Raw genomic sequence first — 24,763 nt, forward strand, 5'->3', positions numbered from 1 at the left:
TAGTTTGTACTGGATTTCCTGAAACAATACTTTCTAGAACACGCTTAGTCACTGATGCAATTGTTTGTGTGTGGGCAGTCAACCTATTATTGAAGCAACTAATTTGACTGACTATGGGATTGGCTGACGTGCAGATGCACACAGACGAACAGACCACCCAGAAGCATCTGTGTCCCTCTGTTTAGCTCTGGCGTTATTATTGTACACAGAACAGGTTAATCCTGGAACAATAGTGACATGGAGTCACATGAAGGTCCCTGCATGCCCATCACTTATATAAATAAGAGAATGAAGAGGGGATGTTTGGAATTGCATGATGGAACTCTGCTGAAGATGCTGGGACAAATTCTAACCCTTGTTGTCCTCGTACTCTGTCTATCACAAGCCTTGCATATTAGCAATGGCCCTCAACGCAAAGTTACACATTTAGGTAAGTGCATTAAAATTGCCTTCTGAATGGGAACAACAGTTAATCATTTACAGACAGACTAAATAATTTCAGTTGATGATCAGTTCAGTGATCATATAAATACTACGAGTGTGGAACAGGGACAATAAAATTACAGAACACAACGTTTTTACTTGTTCTTTCAATGTAGGTGATGCTGACAGGAATTTCTCCTGCTGCCTCTTTGTGTGATGGTGATGGTGTTGTTAGTTACAATCCGTTCTCCAGATGTGGTCATCACAAACATTTATTTTCTGTTCTTATTTGCCCCAAGAAGGCAGTGGTGGACCTTTTATTCATTTGTGGGATGTGGGCATTGCTGGCTAGGCTAGCATTTATTCCCTATCCTTAGTTGCCCTTGAGAAGATGGTAGTGAGTTGTTTTCATGAACTATTGCAATGGTCGCAGTGTATGTACAACCAGCATCTTCTGGAACTGCTGGCAGCAGCTTTTGATACAACTGTGCAGAAAAAGTTTACAAGAATGTTTTCAGGTTTGAGAGCCTTTGGTTCTGGAGATAAGCTGGAGAAGTTGGGGTTATTGTCCTTGGAGATGAGAAGCTAACAGAAGATTTACAAAGAAGTTTACAAAACTGTGACAAGTGCAAATAGGGAGAAACTGTTGCCACTCGTAAAAGAATCAAGATCAAAAAGTGACATTTAAAGTAATTTTGAAAAGCAGCAAATATCATTGAGATAGACTTTATATCACAAAGTGAGTAGTTACGATCTGGAATTCACTGCCTGGAAGTGTGGTGGAGACACGATCATTCAATTTTTTAAAAATTCAATAACAGGATGAGGGCATAGCTGGCTAGGCAGCATTTATTGCCCATCCCTAATGGCCCAGAGGTCAGTTCAGAGTCAACCACATTGCTGTGGGTCTGGAGTCACATGTAGGCCAGACCAAGTAAGGATGGCAGTTTCCTTCCCTAAAGGACATTAATGAATCAGATGGGTTTTCCCCAACAATCAACAATGTATTCATGTTCATCATTAGACTCTTAATTCCAGGTATTTATTAAATTCAAATTCCACCATCTGCCATGGTGGGATTTGAACCTGGGGCCCCAAACGTTATCTAGGTTTTTGGATTAATAGTCCAGTGATATAACCACTAGGCCATCAGCTCAATTGCAGTCAGACATTGGATAATTATTTGAATAGAAACATTATTATACGTCCCATTTATGTAGCGAATCTGTACTGCACCCCCTCCAAGGCTGGTATATCCTTGGTGAGTCTTTGGAGAGCTGTGTTTCCTCAGCGAGTGGCCATCCATCATAAATAGTCTGTCCATTAATCTTCCATTTTTCACCAAAATAAGAGAGGTTGTTTGAAAAATAGCAATGCTAAATTTTAAGAAAGGCAATATTACCAAATAAAAACCTAATGCATAAAAGGCAAAGATTTTGGGTGTCTTTAATTTAATGGAAGGAAACATCAAGCAAGATATAAACTTAAACCACAAATTCATTTTGCCAATTCTCCCTCTGGCCTCCCATATTTCAAAAGCTGGACTCTCTTTAATCTGAGATAACAAGGTGTAGAGCTGGATGAACACAGCAGGCCAAGCAGCTTCAGAGGAACAGGAAAGCTGACGTTTTGGGCCGAGACTCTTCTTCAGAAATGGGGGAGGGGAAGGGGGTTCTGAAATAAATAGGGAGAGAGGGGGAGGTGGATAGAAGATGGAGAGAGGAAAAGATAGATGGAGAGGAGACTGAGAGGTCAAAGCGGCAGGGGTGGAGCCAGTAAATGTGAGTGGAGGTGGAGAGTTAGGGAGGGGATATGTCAGCCCAGGGAGGACGGATAGATTAAGGGGGCAGGATGAAGCTAGTAGGTAGGAGATGGAGGTGGGGCTTGAGGTGGGAGGGAGAACAGGTTAGAGAGGCGGGGACAGGATGGGCTGGTATTGGGATGCGGTTGGGGGAGGGGAGATTTTGAAGCTTGTGAAATCCACATTGATACCATTGGGCTGCAGGGTTCCCAAGCAAAATATGAGGCGCTGTTCCTGAAACCTTCGGATGGCATCGCTGTGGTACTGCAGGAGGCCCGGGATGGACATGTCGTATGAGGAATGGGAGGCGGAGCTGAAATGGTTTGCGACTGGGAGGTGCAGTTGTTTATTGCGAACCGAGCGGAGGTGTTCCACAACGCAGTCCCCAAGCCTCCGCTTAGTTTCCCCAATGTAGAGGAGGCCGCAACAGCAAATATAGTATGCCACGTTAGCAGATGTGCAGGTAAACATCTGCTTGATGTGGAACGTCTTCTTGGGGCCTGGGATGGTGGTGAGAGGTGAGGTGTGTGGGCAGGTGTAGCACTTCCTGCAGTTGCAGGGAAATGTGCCAGGTGTAATGGGGCTGAGGAGGTGTGTGGAGTGGACAAGGGAGTCACAGAGAGAATGACCCCTCCGGAAAGCAGATAAGGCTGGGGAGGGAAAAGCTACACTCACCTTTACTGGCTCCATCCCGCCTCTTTGACCTGTCTGTCTCCTCTCCGCCTATCTTCTCCTTTATCCATCTTCTATCCGCCTCCTCCTCTCTCCTTATTCATTTCAGAACCCCCTTCCCCTCTCCCATTTCTGAAGAATGGTCTCAGCCTGAAACGTCAGCCTTCCTGCTCCTCTGATGCTGCTTGGCCTGCTGTGTTCATTCAGCTGTACACCTTGTTATCTCAGATTCTCAAGCATCGGCAATTCCTACTGTCTCTCTTTATTCAGCTTGTTCTATAGAATTCTGCAAACAATTCATCAAATTCCTGATAGTCTGTGCAAAAACACACTAGAATTGTCAGAAAATGCATAAATATCCTGCCCGACAGCTCAATTGAATTCATCATCTGAATAACAGTATAAAATCTAAAGGCCCATACTTTGTGTTATGATTGATTGGCTTCCCTCCCTCTCACATTTTTACGTTCTAAGACCAGGGAGTGAATTCAGCTGGTGATACCTGACTGATCTTTATGCATTTTCAGTATGTAGCTGCCAACAGAAGGATTGCTATTAATAATGTGAAAGTGCAATAGGGTTTAGATCAAGAAGATGGACAGATGGACTTCTCTGGCATTGTGCTTTCCTAGAACTGAAAAACAGTAGGTTGTGCCAAGGTTGAAGGAGAAGGCTCATCATCATCTTTTTGTGGCAACACAAGATGGGTGATAAATGTTATCCTTGCTAGTGACATTAATATACAAAGAGTAAGTGAAGAGAAGAGATGGTGGGGTCATAGTAATATCTTTGGACTAGTAACCCAAAGGGACAGGGAAATCCTATAAGGCCATTTGTTCAAATCCCACAAAGGCAGATATTGAAATTGAAATTCAATCAGTGAATCAAAATCAATACAAAATAAAAACTAGCCTCAGTAATAGTGACCATAAAACTATCATTTTTTTAAAAAATAAGATTCAGTCTGGTTCACTAATGCCCCTTAAGGAAGGAATTTACCATCTTTACGTGGTCTGGTCTAAATGTGACTCCAGACCCACATTAATGTAGCTATCTCTTAACTGCACTCCAGGCAATAAATATTGTCATTATCATTGCATGAAAGACTAAATTTTTAAAAGTTGAATAGTGCCTCATGTGCAATTATTATTAAATTAAAAACAGTGCTTGTATTTTGCTGGGTAACCCTATTCAACTCAGAGCTAAATGAGTCTTTGGAGACAGTGCAAATTCTGTCACAAGCTGCATCCAAGTGTATACATGGTGTTAACTGTATTTGTGATTCCATTGAAACACCCATACTGACCTACATATCACAGGTCTCAGGAAGATCTCCATCAATCTCATCTAAATTATTTCGGTGAGCAGTCATTCAAAATGTAAGAAGAATCTTGCTTACACACTGTACTGTGATTAATAATTACAAAATCTTTATTTGGTGATGTGATTGAGAGAAGAATGTTAACCATGGGATCTTGAACTTGTATCTAAGCAGACAAGCATCTGCAAAAAGCATCAGATAGCAACAGGGATAGACGGTCAGCCTGCTTTGCCTTTCATACAGTCACAGGCAATCTTTCTTCAACTCCACTTTCCTGGTTGCTCCTCATCTCCCTTGTTTCTCTACATGCCTGTCTCAGCTTTAAATATACTCAGTGATGAAACATCCACAATCCTCTGGAGTAGAGAGTTCCATCGATCCTCAATGCTCTGAATGAAGAAATTCTTCATAAGTCCTGAATGACTCACCCACTGTTCTGTGGACTGTGCCCCTGTGTTGACCCTGTCAAGCTTCTTCAAAGTCCTGCATGTTTCAATGAGGTAATTTCTCATTCATCCAAACACATACCTGTTTGACTTATCTCGCCTCTGATCCCATCAGTTACTGCTTCCAATATTAGTGAATCATTCCTTATGCATGGAGACCAAAGTAATGCACAAGAGGTATGCTATCACAAAAGACTTGGGCAAGTGTGGCAAGGTTTCCTTGTTTATATACTCCATTCCCTCAGCAATAAGAATGGACATGATACTTGTGTCGCTCTGATGAAGAGCCATCTAGACTCGAAATGCTAGCCTGCTGTCTGTCCACAGATGCTGCCTGAACTGTCACGATAGTTCTATTTTTAATTGTTGCCGCAGCTGTATGCTATCTTCCTGTGTGCTTTACAAGAACAGCCGTTGTCTAATTTTGTCCATTTCCAGAGGGGCAGGCAGCGAGTTAGAGTCACCAGGTTCCCAACCAGACTTTCATGTCGAGAATTTTTGGCTTCTAGTTTCCTTGCAGTGGGTGGTAGCAAAGGAAGCTCAATATTAATGAGCTAAGATCAGCTGACACCAAACAAACATCCCTGTTAGCAGGCCCCTCAATTTAGTCTCAACGCCGAGTAATCTGTTGGAAAATGCAACATTTTGCTCCCAGTGTTGAGTAAGGCCCGTTGAACTTCTCATCCAATTCTCCCAGATTTCTAAATAAAAACCAAAAGAACTGCAGATGCTGTAGATCAGGAACAAAAACAAAGTTGCTGGAAAAGCTCAGCAGGTCTGGCAGCGTCAGTAAAGTAGAAAACAGAGTTAACGTTTCGGGTCCGGTGACCTTTCCTCAGAAGGGTCTGAGGAAGGGTCACCAGACTCGAAACATTAACCCTGTTTTCTCCTCCACAGATGCTGCCAGACCTGCTGAGCTTTTCGAGCAACTTTGTTTTTGTTTCTCCCAGATTTCTCACTTTGGCCCACGCTGTTCAGATCTCCATAAAATTCCTGTCTGAATGTTAATTCTGCAATGAAGGGTGTGTAATCTATATGTAGATATCATCTTTGGAAATTGGATTTTAAAATAGAAATTGAGTGATTTGGTCAGTTCTGTGAAAACTTTATTTTTAAAAAGGTCAGAAAATCATTTAGACAGTGGCCTAAATACATAATTACTAAGAATCTGAATGAAGTCAATTGCCTCACGCACTGCTGTGGTGTTAGTGGGTAAAACGCTTAACTTACTGGGTTTAGAACAGACAGAGTAAACAGAACAAAGCCGTTAGTTTTGCTTTAATTTCAGAGCAGACTTTCAGTTCAGTTCAGAAAGAGATAAACAAGTACAGTTTAGTGGAGTCAGTCACTAGCAGAAGCGTTTTCTAGTCCATGGCATTTCCAAACCAGGGCAGTTTGTACAGAAGTCTTCAAATTATTAGCATTGAGAAAGTTTAGGCCCTCAGAATTATGTCGACAGATTCAGAGAACGGATTTGTAGAATTGTCACCACAGCCCATTGGAAGATAACTGTAAGGAGTCAGCTCAATAGAAACTGAAACAGGAGGATAATCTCTCTGCACTTGAGATCATGAACAGATAATGTAGAGAAACAGGTTGAAATTTTATTTTGCTGTTATGTTAAGATCATAGATTCCCTACAGTGTGGAAACAGGCTCTTTGGCCCAACAAGTCCACACCAACCCTCAGTGCATCCCACCCAGACCCATTCTCCTATAACCCACCTGATCTACACATCCCTGAATACTAAAGGCAATCAAGCAAACCCATGCAGACACAGGAGAATTGAACAAATGCCACAGAGACAGTCGCCTGAGGGTGGAATTGAACTCAGGCTCCTGGCGCTGTGAGGCAGCAGTGCTAACCACTGAGCCATTGTCTTCTGTCTTCCATATCTACATTGCTTGTTTTTTTCCTCATTTCTGCAATAAACTTGCAATCTGTTATTAAAGAATATCTGTAGCTTCATGAATACTTTAATGAATTAATGCTAGCTAACTAAATAAAAATTAAACTTAGGATCTATCAAGCCAGGTTTCATTCTGGGATCTGATTTGTTCAAGAGCAGTATCGTCTGGGATTATAACAATTCCTTGTTCAACATTATTTTGTAACCAAAATTTGCTTTAATACAATCAGGCCCAGCCTTCAGTGTGAACATGTTCAGGTGCTCTTTTAATCTCAGCATATTATAATTCAATTTTTCCACTAAGAGGCAGCATTTTCTTCAAACTGCCAAATTATTTGACAAATTTGAAATAAATAAAATGTAAATTGTTTTTAAAGGTTTGTAACCTGTTTATTTACAATTAGTTAGCTTCAACTATGCATTTGTATGATTACTCCAAATCTGTTCAGCTCTTCAGCTGGAGGAACGCAACAGGCCAGGCAGCATCAGAGGAGCAAGAAAGTTGACGTTTCGCGTCAGGACCCTTGTTCAGAAATGGGGGAGGGAGAAGGGGCTCTGAAACAAATAGAGAGAGAAGGGCTAAGGCTGGGGATGGTAGGTGGGATGGTGATTGGTGAGTGCAGGTAGGGAGTGGTGGGGATTGGTCAGTGAGGGAGGAGGGGAATGGATAGGTGGGAGAGAAGATGGACAGGTTGTGTCAAGTCAAGGAAGTGGGGATGAGAGGGAGGGTTTGTCATGGGATGAGGGCCGGGTGGGTAGATTTTGAAACTGGTAAAATCCACGTTTAGGCCATCAAGCTGTAGGCTCCTGAGGCAGAATATGAGGTGCTGCTCCTCCAGTTTGCAGGTGGCGTCATTGTGATACTGGAGAATGGACACGTCACCCAGGGAGTTTGAACCTGATTCAGTAGGAACTTTCAAAACAGGAATTAAACAAATACTTGAAGAAGAATCGTGTATAAGGCAATGAAGTGAGAGGAATTGGGTCTTTCAAAGGTCCAGCCTAGGCTTGATGGGCCAAATGGCCTCTTCATGTGCTGTATAATTCAATGATCTATTAAAGGTAAGTCATCACAGTTTCTGCCAATGGACAAATAGAGGGGATTGTGTAATACAACTCCATAATTGTACATAATAATAATATGATAGACTCGTAGTTGAATTAATTTTTTAAAAATGTTTGTTAGCTATAATTACTTGGACACAAAAGGAAATATATTGAGTAGGATTTGTAGCACAATCGTGGTCTGAGATAGTTATCATGATTTAGGATTCTACAACCAAATCAATAAAAAGTGTAGTAATGTTTGTCTTAATCTGTTTTTATTCTAAATATATCTAAATTAAAATGTATTCAGATGAATTCATACAGGCAGAAAATCCCTCGTGGAGGCTTAGAGCAATGCTCCCAATATCTTGTGGCTTTTTGAGTGCAGCCTCCCATAACACAACAAAAGCGCTGTGGTGTTTTCTGGTCTGTACATGGCAGTGAGACGCGGACTATCTACAGCACACCCCTCTAGGCACTGGAGCAGCTATGCCAAAGCTGCCTGCGCATCCACAGGGAAGAAAGATGCACCAACACCAGTGTCCTCATTCAGGCCAACATCCTCAGCATCAAGGCACTGAACACCATTGACTGGCTGCGATGGGCTGAGTATTCCACCCATGAGACTGACACAAGACTCCCCAAGCAGCTGCTCTGCTTCCAGCTCCAAAACAGCAAGCAAGCCCCAGGTGGACAGAGAAAGCACTACAGGGATACCCTCAAGGGTGAAGTATGGCATTCCCACAAAAACCTGGGAATGCCTGGCCCAAGACAATCCAAGGTGGAGGAGGAGCATCCAGGAAGACATCAAGCACCTTGAGGCTTGTCGTTGGGAAAATGTGGAAGCCAGGCGAAAGCAGCGAAAGGAGCGTGCTATCATACCATACCTCACCACCTGCCCCAAGTGTAACAGAGCCTGCAGTAGCCATATCGGTCCATACAGCCACCTACAGACCCACCCTGAGAGTGGAAGAGAGTCTTCCTCGTCTGTGAGGGACCTTCGATGATGATGACAACAAAAAGTATGTTGATAGCCAACCAATGCTTGCAAACTCTTTTCAGTAAATAGCAATGCGGAATTATGCCCAATAGCCATGTGCTCTGGCCATTTCCTCACACCTTTCAAAGCTTTTGAATGTATCCTGCTTTCTGAATGTCTGCGAATTACTATAATTACCTGTACTTCCCTGGTCTAAGAGCACAGTAATCACACAACTCGACAGAGGATTATTCCAATTGGCTGAAGTGGTGTTTTACCACACAGTCCTTTTAATGATGGATTGGATGCCGGGGTGATGATTTGATAAAATCAACAGATTGAAACTTGCCACATTCCTCTCACAGACAAACAATAGAGAGTCCTGAAAGAAAGAGACGGATTGAGTTCAACCTCAGCAGCAAGAGAACATCTATCTTGACCCTCAATTATTTTGATTTCTATTCAGATTATTTTCTTCAAGTACTGAGAGGATTTCTTAGCCATTGTAACCCTGCCTAATAAGTGTTTTCCTTTGTGGAGAGTGAACAGAAAACCCCCTTCAATCCATTTGCAATGGGTCGATCACCAGTAACTCTGCAATGCAGATGTCTGCTCAATTTACAAATGAACTCATGTAACAGCCAATCTGTTACAGCCCAGGATTTAACTCCAGTCATTTACCAGTTCCAGATTAAACCCTCATCAAAAAGCAATGCTCCTCCTGATATCACTCTTAGTCCTAAAATACTTGTGCAGACACACAGCCAAGTATTTGGATTTCTCTTGTTCCTGTGATAGGGTTAGAGATTGGGACTAGCTGGGTAACTCTTTCAAGAGCCAGTACGGAGACAATGGGCTGATTAGCCTCCTTCTGTACTGTAAAATTCTTTGGTTCTATGATTCCATATCCAACCATTCCTCCCTCTTCTTGTCTGCATATTTCACTTGAAGGAACTGTTTCTTCAGATTTCTTTCAACAAATAGAAGAATCGCAAAGGAAGTAATTAATTAACAGTAAAGAGGATGTTGTTTTTGTATACAGTATAAATTGTTGTTCTCTTAGAGTTCTGGCATTCTTGCGATTGTGTTCTGATGAATGTGAGCTGGAAAGCTCTGACAGTGTGTCTCTTTCTTCAACAATCCTCAAGTTCAGTATAATCAGGAGACCTTTAATATAGTCTACAGAATTCACACAAAATAAAATCCTATGTAAGTGTCACATTGTAAACTTGCAGGCATGAAAGAAACTTCAGGACAGCTCAGCTCTGTGGCTCACAGTAATACTGTTGTCTCTGTGTCCAATTACTAATTTCAATTTGATTTGATTGATTTATTGTCATGTACCAAGATACAGTAAAAAGCTTTGTTTATGAGCAGTACAGGCAGATCACAGCAAGCAAAGGATGTACAGATCAAAAAGACTTAGAGGCAGACAGGTTACATTGCAGGTGACATTATTTGAGGCTACAGTCCATTCAACAGTCTGATAACAGCTGGAAAAAAGCTGTTCCTGAACCTGCTTGTGTGTGTGTTCAGGCTTCTGTACCTTCTGTCTGATGAAAGAGGTTGTAGATCATTACCAGGGTATGATGGGTCTTTGATGATGTTGGCCACTTTTCTGCACAAGTGAGTTGTGTAAATAGAGTCCATGGTTTGTACTTTAATTTAAACAGATGTACCAGTGCAGTACTGAGGGGTTGGTGCACCCTGAATGTGGTGGGAATCAGAACTCCCTGTCTCTAGGGCTGGTAAAAGCTGAAACCTTCATAAGAGGAATGTTGGAGGCTGAGGCTAAGGAGACTTTATAGAGGGTTATAAATCACGAGAGGCACGGATGGGGTGAATAGCCGAGGTCTTTTCCCCAGTGTAGTTGAGTCCAAAACTAGAGTACATAGGTTCAGAGGGGAAAGATTTAGAAAGGACCTGAGGGGTATCTCTTTCACGCAGAGAGTAATGTGTGTGTGGAGTGCGCTACCAGATGAAGTGTTGGAGGCAGGGTCAATTACAACATTTAAAAAACGCCTGGATGAGTACATGAATAGGAAAGATTTAGCAGGATATGGGCCAAATCCTGACAAATGGGACTATATCAGTTTAGGATATCTGGTCAGTGTGGTCCGAAGGGTCAGTTTCTGTGCTATATGACTCTGTAACAGCCTCTGAACAGCAACATTTACAAGTTTCATACCTTCTGAAGAATATCTGGCTCTGCCGTTCGTAATACTGAAAGGGACCTTATACTTAGCCACATCATTCTCCATCTACCATGTTATTGCCCAGTCACTTATCTGTCTATATCTTGCTGCAGCCCATCAGCTCCACACAGATTACATCCTCAGGAAGTTTGTATCATCACCAAACATGAATGAATGAAGCTGTTTCTTCATGTGGAATTGCCCCCTCCCTGGAACAGTGTGTGGGCAATTGTGATACGTTGGAAAAAAAATGATGAGAACGAGATTCTATTTTTGCCAATGTCTTGAAAAAACTTTCCCAATTTTTCCCCTTCGAAGCTTTAAACAACAACTTTCAAATCTCACAATTGAGCAGCAGCAAACTTATTTGGATATCCCTTATTAGTCAGACATGCCTCATTTCTATGTTACCCCCAATTCGTCTCTTACCTGAGAAACTAGAGGCATAAATCCCTGACTGTAAAGCTGCTCACAAGTGACTTTCAACTACCACTCCACCCATTGCAAAAGGATGTCTCAAGATATTGGCCTCATTGATCTTTCTGAGAAAGCGTTTTAATAACTACAACACAATGTTGTTACCTCCAACACATTACCCAGCCATGGGTAACAGAGAAGGAAACTATTACTGGAAGGGTTCAAAAGAAGAGATGTTGGATAGACTGTTGGTACTTAAAGCTGGCAAGATTCCAGGATGAGATGAGACGTACCTAAGGATATTGAAGAACGAAAGAGTGGAAATTACAGGGGCACTGGTCATAATCTTCCAGTCTTCAACAGACTTAGGGACGTGCAAGAAGACTGGAGAACTTCACACTTTATGACCTTGTTCAAGAAAGGTTATAAAGATAAGCATAGCAATTACAGGCCAAGAAATCAGAGCAGGACAAGGCCATATATCTCATTAGGCCTGCCACACTATTCAACAATATCATGGTTATTCTGTCCCAGATGTCAACTCCTCTCAGGCCTGCTTAGCCTGGCCCTCAACTCCCTGATATCTCAAAATGTGAGTTGCCTTCTTTGTGAAGACTTGCAGTCATCTAACCTCCACAACTCTCTGGAATAGAGAATCTCAGACTATCTGGGAGAAGCCATTCCTTCAAATCTCAGTTTCAAATGAGTCCCCCCTCATTTTGTACCCATGTCCCCTTGTTTGAGATTCTCCCACTAATGGAAATATTTTCTCAACATCTACTCAGTCAAGCCCCTTCAGGATGTTGTATATTTCAGTAAGATCACGCCTCATTCTTTGATCAGTCAGTGAGATAGAAGCTTCTAGAAACAATTATTCAGGATCAAACTCGTAGTGACATGGAAAAAGGTGAGTTTATTAGGAAGAGTCAGCCAACTACGGACGGGGAAATTGCACTTGAATAACCTGATGCTTTTGAAGAGGTAATGGAAAGGCTTGATGTGACAATGCTGTTAATGCCGTGTGCATGGATTTTCAGAAAGCAAGTGCTAAATGACACACGTATAGAAAGTTATAGGTCAGGTAATAATAGGGATAGTAGGAATATGGATACAGAATTAACAAGGTGTAGAGCTGGATGAATACAGCAGGTCAAGCAGCACTGGAGGAGCAGGAAAGCTGACGTTTCGGGCCTCAACCCTTCTTCAGAAATGCATTTCTGAAGAAGGTCGAGGCCGAAAACATCAGCTTTCCTGCTCCTCCAATGCTGCTTGACCTGCTGTGTTCATCCAGCTCTACACCTTGTTATCTCAGATTCTCCAGCATCTGCAGTTCCTACTGTCTCGGGATACAAAGTTAGCTGGGTGATAGGAAACAGAATGCCAATGGAATTTTTTAGGCTCGAGTAATGGTTGTCATGGAGTTTCCCAGGGTTGGTATTGAGACCCGAGCTTTTCCTGAACAGTAATGATCTGGATCTTTGGTGTGTAGGGGACAATTTTAAATTTTGTAGATGAGACATAACTTGTGAGGACTGTAAACTATGAGGAGGACAGTGTAGAATTTCCAAAACAACATTAACAAGTTGGTGGAGTAGGCAGATGAAGTTCAATACAGAGGGCTGTGAGGTGATGCGTTTTAGTGGGAAGAACATTAAAGACAATATAAATTAGGAGGTACAAATCCAAAGGTGATGTGGGAGCAGGCGGGCCAGGGAGTATTTGTGAGCAGATCACTGAAGGTGGAAAGAGCAGTAAATAAACTACACACTGTCCTCATCTTGTTGGGCTTGTACAAGACAATTGTTAGACCTCAGTTGGAGTATTGCATACAATTGAGGGTGCCACATTATAGGAAGAATGTAGATACAATTGGGAAAGTGCAGAAGCAATTTACAAGAATTTTTGCAGGTGGCATGTTTCCATGCTATATGACTCTATGAGTCTGTGATAAACATCAGTTTTGCAAATAATTGAAGAAGTTGGGACTGTTCTCATTGAAGAAAAAAAGTTTGAGAGGAGATCCAACAGAGGTTTTCAAAATCCTGAGCAGGCTGGATAGAGTGGTTAGGAAGAAACATGTCCCAGTTATAAAACAAACAAGAACGAGAGGGCCCAAATTTAAAGTATGCAAAAGAAGTAAATGTGATATGAGAATTAATATTTTTAATCACAGCGAGTTGTTAGGGTGTGGAATGCACACCCTGGAAATGTGGTGGGCATAGGATCAATTAAGACATTCAAGTGGACATGAAGGGGGGCCGGTAGTGTTATTTGGATAGAAATAATTTACAAGAATATGGAGATAAGTCAGGAGGCTGGCACGTAGTCATGCTGCTCATTTGGTTCAGACACAATTGGCTGAAACGCCTCTCTGTGCTATTACACTTCTATTATTCTGTGCAGTTCCTTATTTTCAGTCAGTGGACAATAAAAAGGGTGATCGTATTGGTGCAGAGCACTGAACCATCTTGACACTGGGCTGTAGGTGGTATTATTGGTCCCTGTCAGGGTGCATAGGTGACTCGACTGTGCCCCTGTTGAGAAACATCAAGCAACAGCTATTGGAGGAGGGACGGTGAAAAAGAGGTGTATCCCTTGATGTTCATGTGCAATAATCAGCAAGCAGCATGACCCACACTTGTTAGAAAGGAAAACCCAAGAAAAAAACTGAAGCATTGATTCTGAAGGTGGATAGGCAATTATTAGATAAGTAAATACAGGGATTGTATTGCAGTACAGAAGTCAGCTGATGTTCATACCCTGAATAAGCTTCTTCCCATTCTTTTTCATCTCACTATACTATCATCTCTTTAGGGCTCTTGCAGCACAGTGGTAGTGTCCCTATTTACAGGCCAGAAGGTATGAGTTCAAGTCCCCCTTGCCCAAATGGGGATTGTAACTTGCCTGAACAGGTTGACATAAAATATCTACCAGCATATCCTTCTGTTCCTTTATTAATTATTTTCCCTTCAAAGTGTCTGTGCATTACCTTGCAATGGTGAGTTCCACAGTCTAACCACTCACTGGGTAAAGAAGGTTCTCCTGAGTTCCCCATTAGAATTGTTGGTCACTATCTATATTTATGCCCTTATCCTGCATCTTGTTTTAGTCTCATCCCCACAAATAGAAAGATCTTTTCTACATGGATCAAATTTCTGATCAAACTATTTCATAACCTGAAATATCTCAAATGGGTCACCTCTCAACCTCCTCTCTTCAGGAGAAAAGAGGGCCAGCCTGGCTAGTCTTTCCTAATAGATACAATGTAGAAAGCTTGATCCGAGGTCTTGTGACACAATAGCTATGGTCCTTACTCCTGAACCAGAAAATTTGGGTTGAATCCCATGTTAGGACTTTCAGGACATGGAAGATATATTTGTAATGCAATTGATTGTGTTACAGAGAGGAGTTTGAGCTCCTCTGATAATTAAAACCAAAAAACCCACAGACGCTCGCCTCCTCTCAATCTGTTACAAAGGGGATTTTAAATGAACTCCTGACAGTCACTCTATAATCAACAAGTAACAATGCATTTATCTAACTCTAATAAATTAAACAGAACTGCTAACAAACTGAACAATTCTCCCTTAATTAGTAACTATTCCCCAATAAAACAAAATTCTAATGGTATGCTGTTCCAAAAATGCGAAGCTCACTTATACAAACCAAAGTAATAAGGGAAAAAAAAATTCAAACTTAGACTGTCAAAAATACATTCATGATGTGTCTTCCAGAATGCTCCACACCCTCTCCGCTAATCCTCAGCCAGGAACATCTTTCTCCATTGAATTCTGGTGTCTGAATTATTAGTTAAGAGTACTGTGGTATCTTTTAGATGGCACTTAATCAGAGAGCCTGAAGATTTATGTGAGAGCCAGAGTTTTACTCTTCCAATAGCAGTTCACACTCACCCTGATTGTCAAAACCCTCTTCTTATATACCCTTGATGACCTGTCAATTTTCTTATAATAGGATTGGTCTTAGGTTGTCAACATCATCATATTTAAACTCAATTGGTTTTCAGTTTCTAAGTGCTTGGTTTAATTAAATTCATTGGCTGATATTCAAGCTAGTTGCCTTGATATTAAAACAAGTCTAAGTTTCCAACCACACAGCTAATTGATACATACGTTTCCATTTCAGAATTGTCTGTGCACCTACAGCTGCTTGAAGACATTTTTGTCTAAATCTCCAAGCTTATAAAAGCACATCATCTCTTAAAGGGACTATGCATTCCACCCCCAACCCCCATCATTTTTACAAACAAATTCTAATTTCCTGCCTTCTAATTCACAAGCACTCTACATAACTTCGCAACAATTGCCAGCCTGTAGTTCTTTCAAACATGCTTGAAGGCAGACAGTGAGAGGGGGAGAGTTTCTCATCGGGCATCCTGCAGAAGGCAATGGCAAACCGCTGCAGTACTTTCCCTGCATGGAATTTGTACATTCTCCCTGTGTCTGTGTGGCTCCTTCCAGATGCTCTGGTTTCCTTCCACAGCCCATAGATGTGTATGAGTTGGATTAGCCGTGCTAAAATGCTTGTAGTATCCAGGCATGTGTAGACCAGGTGGATTAGCCATGGGAAATGCAGGGTCACAGGGATAGGGTAAGGGCATGGGCCTGGGTCGGATGCTCTTCAGAGGGCGGTGTGGACTCACTGGGCTGAATGGTGTGTTTCCATACTGTAGGGATTCTATGATTCAATGATATGGACTAACCTAATGGAAGCCCTGGTCCGACCCTTCAGAAATGAGAATGGGAGAAAAGACAGCTAGACTAACATGTACATTGAATGTGAGAGCAGTCCATGCTGACATCTGTATTTATTGGGTTTTCAGACTGGCCAAAGGACTGTGGTGTACCCCAGTTCTTGCCGAATATAGCCGGGAGGATCATATCTGGGAGTGAGGCACATCCACATTCCTGGCCATGGCAGGTCTCTTTACAGGTAACCAGCTGAATGGGGAGAACTGATACTCCACAATGTATTGGTCTGCATATTCTGAAATTAGCACCATGGTCAGACAATCAGTCCTGTGTCAGCTCTCTGACATGGGTTTTGAGAAAGTCAAAGCAAAGAAGGAACACGAGGTAAGGTCCGTAATAGGGTAGAGAGTAGAACAGATTAGATGACATAAGGTTTTGCAGTAATGGTTAACGAGACAGATGATGTATCTCAAATGAGGTGTGAGTGGCTGGGTTAGCCGCTATATTAATGTAAAATGAAGGAATAGGAAAGAAACAAGGAAATACCAGATCTGTGATAAAAAAGGGAAAAGAAAGGTCATGGTCTAAACTTGCTGAACTCAGTTTGGAGCCCAGAAGATTTCTATAGAAGGCTGGGTTGTTCCAAGGGCTTCTTTCAAACTCTGTAGAAGCCCAAGGACAGGATGAGTGAGAGCGAAGTGGAGAATTAAAGTGACAAGGGACGGGAAGCTCAGAGTATTAAAATTAAAGAGCTGCTGATGCTGCAGACCTGAAATTTTGAAAAAACCAGAAGGTGCTGGAGATACCCTGCCCATCTAGAAGCATCTGCAGAGAGAAACGGAGAGTTTACTTTTCGAGTCCAACAGAAACCTTCTTCAGAGCGAACAAGAAGTTATATTGGATTCAAAACATTAATTCTGTTTCTTTCTGCACAGAGTTTCTCCAGCATTTTCAATTTCTATTTAAGCTCAGAAGAATGGGTGCAGAGCAACTGGAGTGGGGTCTCTGAGCCCCATGACCAAACCTCTGAGATCATAAGCGGAGGTGTTAGAGTAGCCGTCTTATTGTTGGACTGTTAATTCAGGTAATGTTCTGGAGACTTGGGTGTGAATATTGCCATGGCAGATGGTGGAATTTGAATTCAATTAGAATCTGGAATTCTGGAATCTAATGATGACCGCGAATCTATTGCTGATTGTTGGGGAAAATCCATCTAGTTCATTAATGTCCTTTAGGGAAGGAAACTGCCATCATTACTTGGTTTGGACTACATGTGACACTATACCCACAACAATGTGGTTGACTCTTAATTACCCTCTGAGATGGGCAATAAATGGTACCCTAGGCAGCGATGCCCTCATCCTGTGAATAATAGAAATAACTCACTGTTATCCATAAGACTTCAGATTAACTTGTCCTCTTCTCTTGCTGCTAGGTGCGTTCCAGGGGGAGTAGGTCCTACAAACATGTTTGTGGTGGGACTCTCATTCACAAACACTGGGTCCTGACGGCAGCACATTGCTTTCAAAAGTAAGTGAGCAAAAGCGTGAAGCACAATGGACTGAATCTTATGGTTTTTTGGCTAAGTGTAGTTAGCCGTATTGAGTCCCCTGGAGGGATTGTTAGTGCAGTCAGGATTATTCAGCAGGTGCTACCAATTTGCAGAATCACATGGAATTTACAGGCACAGGCTGGTTGAGTACAGTTGATTCTTTACTTAGTACAAACAGCCATGGATGACCATGACTATCCTCCTCAGAGCTGACAATACTTTCAAGTTGTGTGTCATCAGCAAAGTTTGAAATTGTACCCTATGCACCTGAGTCTAGGTCATTAATGAAGATTAAGAAAAGCAGTGATCCTAATACTGACCCCAGTTCATCACTAGACCTGAGCTCCACTTGGTCTAGGCCAGAGTAGACTCATGGACTCCTGGTAGTCAAATATAAATGTTATTGGCCCTTGGCAAAAAGGGCAGAAGAACCAAGGATTTCTTGCTTTTGGGGGCACAGTTGGAGAAGATGTGGTGATGAGTAACAGGATTCATTCCACTCCCACATGCTGACGTGTGCCAGATGTTCCATCACTGAATAGTGCCACAATTGCTTCAGAATGGATGCCCCATTTGGGATATGACTGGAATACCCAGTCAATGTACACTCACAGGTTCAGTGCCATAGTATGAGGTTTGTGTGTTCCTTTCAATTTCAGTGCCTCATGCCTTTTTTTGAGGGGGTAGGGGCTGGTAGTATTAGATTTGATGATGTTGGGTAGGACACCATGTCAGTTTTACATTACCTTAAAAGATCAATGCTAAAGTGTAACAGAACACAGTGTCAGTTCATCTTGTTTGTGTTTACATTACACTATAATTCAACAACGCTGAAAATAAACCACTTCTTTAACCTTAACCCAATAACCTTTCTAGAGGCAGAGCAGGAGATGCTGGGATTTGGCGTATTGTCCTCGGTAAGCACAACCTGAACCGTACTGAACGGACAGAGAAGATCTACCGCGTGAGAAGAATCTACAGACATGAACAGTATCGCTACTCACTCCTCAATGAAATTTACAATGATATTGCTTTGGTCAGATCAGCAGTGGACATTCCACAGAACAACTATGTCCAATACGCCTGCATACCTGAGACTGCCAGCCAACTGCGTCCTGGGCATGTGTGCTGGGCCACAGGCTGGGGTGCTACCAGAGGTAAGGGAACAACTTTAAGAAAGCAGGATTGAATGGAAGTTAGTGATGTAACACCCTTTATTGCCCTTGCACATTGGTTCAAATCCAATCCATGGAGGTGTCCAGGTTTTCAAAAGGAAATTAGATTGTTAAAGACATTTAGATAAGTACTTGAATAGGAAATGTTTAAAGGGATATGGGCCAAGCACAGGCAAGTGGGATGAGTTTAGTTTAAGATTATGGCTGCAAGAACTAGTTGGACCTAAGGGTCTGATTCCATGCTGTGAGACTATGTGACTCTATTATCAGAGGAGAAGAAAGAAGTGCAGGTCTGGGGGAAAGGAAGGGCAATGGAACTCACTGATTTGCTTTTACAAGGAGATAGCACAGGCACAATGGCACAAATGGCTTCCTTCCATGCTGCAACCAATCTATGATTTCATTCTGTTCTTTATGGTCCAGTTACTATGGTCTCCAGGAACTGGTCGATGATTTTTGAGACGTATTTCATTGAACTTGCCTCCCCTGAATTGGTCTAAGTTGTGATTTGTCTGTGGTTTGTTCTGCCATTCTCAGGGATAAGGTGACCACTTGAAGTTGGGAGACAGAATGCTAACATCGTAACATGACAGGTTCAGCCAGGCTTATTTGAGTCACTTGTTTGTCTTTTCTGATCCCTTTCTTCTGTTTGAAGGAAGATCCCTCTGTAAGGGTGAATGCTATACATAGTTAAGACATTCCGCCTGCTAACTTGAAGTCCTCCAAAGCTAATAAAAATATTTGCTGCATGTTATCTTTGGCAATTATTGTTTTCCTTAATATTTCCTTCCCTGTGCAAAGTAACACTTCTCGCATTGTTTTGCAAATGAACAAAACGATAGGACATCTCCTGCAGGGAATGGTCATTCACCCAACTGATGGGCTGAGGAACCATACCACAATGCATAAAGTTTGGACAAAATTGGACTCCAGGGGAACCATGGTCACAGCATCTTAGGAGGAGGACTATCTAGCTGGCCATTCACATTCACTCTATGAAGGTTCCCAACTCCTTGGCTTCTCATCAGATTTAATTTGCATGGCTAATTGCAGAAAAAGGTCATTGTAAAAGCTTGTGTGAGAGCATCGAACCATTCGGCCTTACTCGCCAACCTAAGATCCATAGGCCACAAGTCTTACATTTCCTAATTTTTTTTTAGGAAGCATAGAATTCACTACTGCTGGACACACTACGGTCTGAAGTTGTACAGAGTAAGTGGACATGAAAATAGGTTACTGGGCACATAGTAAAGGCTACGTTAGACAGATGTTGGATCTACAAGGGAGTTGAGGAATTTCAGGTCTAGGCAGGAAAGTAGACTATGATCAGAACAGTCATGATCACATTGAACGGCAGGATATCATAGAGGGGCAATGATCTTTCCCTATTATGTGAGCCGACTGTGCATCAAAGAGATGTGGATAATAGCCATTAAGACTATTATCAGCATCACAAGGGCCAGAAACACTTTGATCAAATCTCTTAGTGTATACTAGAAATTCAAGAACTGGCAAATCTACATCTCAACTTGCCATCTTCATTTATCTATCCAGTAGGCCATTAGGATTCACCAACCCAACTGATTCCACAGTCTGATTCCTCTCTGATAAAGGGTCTAGGCCCAAAACGTCAGCTTTTGTGCTCCTGAGATGGTGCTTGGCCTGTTGTGTTCATCCAGCTTCACACGTTATTATCTTGGATTCTCCAGCATCTGCAGTTCCCGTTATCACTGATTCCACAGTCTGCCTGGATTTGTATATTCTGTGTTGAGATCACTCCTTGTTTGACAATGACCATGATGATCTCATTGTTAAATTTGCCTTTTTTAAAACAAATTGAAATCTCTATATCGATCAAAAGTAATATAGAAGGAATGTTCCATGTGTATATTGTGTTATAAGTGAATATCTTTCCCATAAGATTGTGTCAATCAAATCCAAGGCAGTTGCTGAATTAGAAACATAAAAATGCACTGCTTTTCTTTATGGTGGAAGTTTATTGACCAGCTCAGTCCTGCAGTTCTCATCCAACAACCCCAGTATCTCAGAGATAATGGGAACTGCAGATGCTGAAGAATCCAAGATAACAAAGTGTGAAGCTGGATGAACACAGCAGGCCAAGCAGCATCTCGGGAGCACAAAAGCTGACGTTTCGGGCCTAGACCCTTCATCAGAACCCCAGCTATGAGCACTTTATTGTGGATATTTTCTAATCAACCAGAGGTGTTATTACATGTTTCTGCAGCATATTTTGATGAAGAATAAATGGACTTGAAACCTGAACTCTGCTTCTCTCCACAGATGCTGGCAGACCTGCTGAGTTTCGCAAGTAATTTCTGCTTTTGTTTGTGGCACAGGTTGATCTTGAACCTAGGTTTCGTGGCTCAGATATAGGGACACTACCGCTGTACCACAAGAGTGTTATTTCTCTATTTATTGTGGTCAAAGACAATTAATATCCAGAACCTGTTTCTCGTAATCTTAATAATAACTGACAAGAAGTTAACGCTCTCAAATTTGGATCCTGCATGCAGATGCTCAGTATGGGGTGACAATGTTATACTAGTAATATCACTGGGTCAATAAGCCAGAGGCCACATTAACGCTCTGGGAACATAGGTTCACTTCGTATAGTAGAAAATATATAGTGGTCTGTAGAACAGTGGCAATATCTCTACCTTTGAGCCAGCATACCTGATTTCAAATCCCACCTGCCCCCAGATGTGTGTCACAACGTTACTGAGCAGGTTGATTCAAAACTATCTACAGATGTTTGTTACCTACACCACTTGTTGAACATCTGGCATATCAGTGGCCCCCTAATTCCTGCTTTCCAAGAGCCTGTGACTGGAAACTGCTGAAACCTTAGAAGGGTAAGCAGCATCGGGAAGAGAGGAGGATGGAGTTAACTACTCAGATTGATGACCCTTGGGCAGATCAAGAATTATGTCTCAAATGAGCAAAGTCTGGGAAAGGTGAGGGAAAGGAATAAAAAGAGATCTGTGATTATTTAGAGAACAGGATATGACCAGCTGGCTGGGTGATGAAGAAAACAGCAAAATCTTCTTGTGTTACATTGTGCTCCTGCTTTAAACCCTACTGTTATTTGCAAAGAAAAATAAAATGCTTGCCCTTTCTAAAGCTACTTTAAGACTGCCTGATATCCCAGTCAATTAAGAACTGTGGATGCTGTAAATCAGACACCAAAATAGAAATTGCTGTAAAAGCTCAGCAAGGAACGGTCACTGGACCCTAAACATTAACTCTGATTTTTCTTCGATCACTGGACCCTAAACATTAACTCTGATTTTTCTTCACAGATGCTGCCATTCCTGCTGAGCTTTTCCAGTAATTTCTACATAAATATTCTTGAAGCACGATCAGTGATATAATAATATCAGACAGGCCAGAACTAATTTGCACAAAGCATGTTCCCGCCAACAAAATGACAGTTTATTTTACAGTGCTGATTGAGAAGCAAACATTGGCTATCACAGTGGGGAAAACTCCCCGTTCTTCTTCAAATTAGTACCATGGGAACTTTGATGTAAATGAGGGGGTAGCTGGGACTACACTTGAAAACCTTGTCCAAAAGAAGGCTTCCCCATTGAAGCCACACCCCCTCAATACTTCAATGGAATACTGGCCTAAAATTGACACTGAGGTTTCAGGAGTGGGCCTGGAGCTCAAGACTACCTGACCCAAATGCTTCCAAATAGGCTACAGTTAGATATATATAGTCATGCCACAGCAGGCCCAAGCTAAAATAATGTGCAGAACAATAAAACAAACCACTTCAGACATTAGCAGGCGCAAGAGATTGGACCAACCAAATAACGTAGAAATCTGTCTTCTTCCTTTTACAAACCAGGACGAAAGGAAAACGTCATATTATCTGAAGTCCTAAATCAAGCCAGGCTGCCAATCATTGATCACCAAACTTGCAAAATGAAGAAATTCTGGGGGGACCGGGTGAGGAATACAATGATCTGTGCTGGTTACAAAGATACAGAGGGACCACCTGCTGCTTGCCAGGTAACTGGAAGAAAATAGGTTAGATTCTAGCATTGCCCCCACCACCCCACCTCACCATTTCACATCTCTAAGTGTCAGGGTCAACTTGAGTATTACTTTTTCAGTTTCACCTGAGAGGTAACATTCCAGATTCAATGTGATAGCTGAGTCAGATTCTCAACAGAAACTGCTGAGTCCAGGAAGAACCTCTTGAATTTACTAATTGATTAGCTTTATGGGATACATAGAACACATGAGTAGATTCAGCACATCATTGGATTGAAAAATCATTTAATTTGTTTATTCACAATGGTGTATCGTTCGATATCACTGTTACATGGTGCATCACTGGGGCTCACTGTCTAGGTGTGTTACTGGGACTCAGTGTGTTTAATAGTGTCACTGGGACTCACTGTCTTACATGCAACGTCACTGGGACTCACTGTTTAATGGTGCGTCACTCAGACTCACTGTTTAATGGTGCATCACTGGGACTCACTGTTTAATGGTGCATCATTGGGACTCACTGTGTTTAATAGTGTCACTGGGACTCACTGTTTAATGGTGCGTCACTCGGACTCACTGTTTAATGGTGCATCACTGGGACTCACTGTTTAATGGTGCATCACTGGGACTCACTGTTTAATGGTGCGTCACTGGGACTCACTGTTTAATGGTGCATCACTGGGACTCACTGTGTTTAATAGTGTCACTGGGACTCACTGTTTAATGGTGCGTCACTGGGACTCACTGTTTAATGGTGCGTCACTGGGACTCACTGTGTTTAATAGTGTCACTGGGACTCACTGTTTAATGGTGTGTCACTGAGACTCACTGTTTAATGGTGCGTCACTGGGACTCACTGTGTTTAATAGTGTCACTGGGACTCACTGTTTAATGGTGCGTCACTGGGACTCACTGTTTAATGGTGCGTCACTGGGACTCATTGTTTAATGGTGTGTCACTGGGAATCACTGTGTTTAATAGTGTCATGGTGACTCACTGTTTATTGAAGTATCATTGGGAACTTCTGTGTCTAATGGTGCATTGGTGAGATTCAGTGCATGTTATCTTCTGTTTCAGGGGGATTCTGGTGGTCCTCTTCTCTGTCAGCTTGACTCGCACAAGTGGGAAGTCCATGGGGTGGTCAGTTTCGGACCTATTGGTTGCACGGTGGAGAACAAGCCAAGTGTGTTTACCAGAACCACTGCCTACCTTCCCTGGATCGAGAAAACAAGGATACGGGATTATTTCTTTGACTAAAGTAAAACCTGTCTGCATCATCAGTTCAGAAACTAGTTTAGGCAAACAAGGAGTGTTGTAATATTTTGGTTACTATAAAAATTAAAGTTTTGAAAGAAAATGTACTGATTGTGTTGATTAAACTGCTGTGGTACCAACTTCTCTATTTATTCATATGTTCAATGGAAGCGAATATCACAATTTTTTTGAAAAAGGAGAAGACAAGAGAGATAGAAGGAGAAATAACTTGTCATGCTTTTTCTAACCTCAAGAAGTCTCAAGAGCATTTACAGCCAATGAAATATTTCTAATGTGTCAAGACTGTGGGAATGCAAGAAACATTTACTGCATACACCTTTCAACTAAACAAAAATAAATTAACAAATGAAAAACTCATCAAGGCAGCATTTGACTGACTGTGGCATCAAGGTGCACAGCAAAACTGGTGTCATGTGGAATCAACAGAAAATTCTTCAATGTCCAGCAACAGTGTCCAGAGAGAGAGGGCACAACGTCCAGAGATCGCATCCAGAGAGATGGAACAATGTTCAAACAGTGTGCAGAGAGAAATGTGTAATGTCTAAAGACATTATCCAGAGCACGCGGGTACAATGTCTAGACTCAGCATCCAAGAAAGAGAGATGTACAATGTCCATTAACGGTGTCGACAGAGACAGAGAGGGAACAATGTCCAGGAATAATACCCAGACAGGTGGCATTGTGGTAATATCACTGAGTTACTAATCCAGAAAGCCACTCTAGTGTTGTGGGAATGTAGGTTCAAATCTCACCAAGGCTGGTGGTGAAATTTGAATTCAATAATTTTTAAAAAGTCTGGTCTGACCACTGTTGCTTTCTAAA

The 24,763-nt window shown here is 42.0% G+C and overlaps 1 protein-coding gene across 1 annotated transcript; it reads left to right on the forward strand.

Moving 5' to 3' along the window:
• The first annotated feature begins 288 nt into the window (after nt 1–288).
• On the forward strand, nt 289–23,923 carry zgc:112285 (uncharacterized protein LOC561476 homolog). Its single transcript, XM_048563263.1, has 6 exons — nt 289–430; nt 16,051–16,160; nt 17,355–17,449; nt 18,348–18,628; nt 22,518–22,681; nt 23,744–23,923. Exons 1-6 carry the CDS (start codon nt 289–291, stop codon nt 23,921–23,923), a joined length of 972 nt encoding a protein of 323 aa, XP_048419220.1.
• Nucleotides 23,924–24,763: the final 840 nt, after the last annotated feature.

Source organism: Stegostoma tigrinum, chromosome 37 (assembly GCF_030684315.1).
Source record: "Stegostoma tigrinum isolate sSteTig4 chromosome 37, sSteTig4.hap1, whole genome shotgun sequence".
Lineage (NCBI taxonomy): Eukaryota > Metazoa > Chordata > Chondrichthyes > Orectolobiformes > Stegostomatidae > Stegostoma > Stegostoma tigrinum.

Coding starts and splice junctions, on each gene's coding strand:
- zgc:112285 (XM_048563263.1), top strand. CDS start 289: ATGAAGAGGGGATGTTTGGAATTGCATGATGGAACTCTGCTGAAGATG. Junction 16,161..17,354: donor CATGGCAGGTCTCTTTACAG/GTAACCAGCTGA, acceptor TCTTGCTGCTAG/GTGCGTTCCAGGGGGAGTAG. Junction 18,629..22,517: donor AGGCTGGGGTGCTACCAGAG/GTAAGGGAACAA, acceptor TTTACAAACCAG/GACGAAAGGAAAACGTCATA.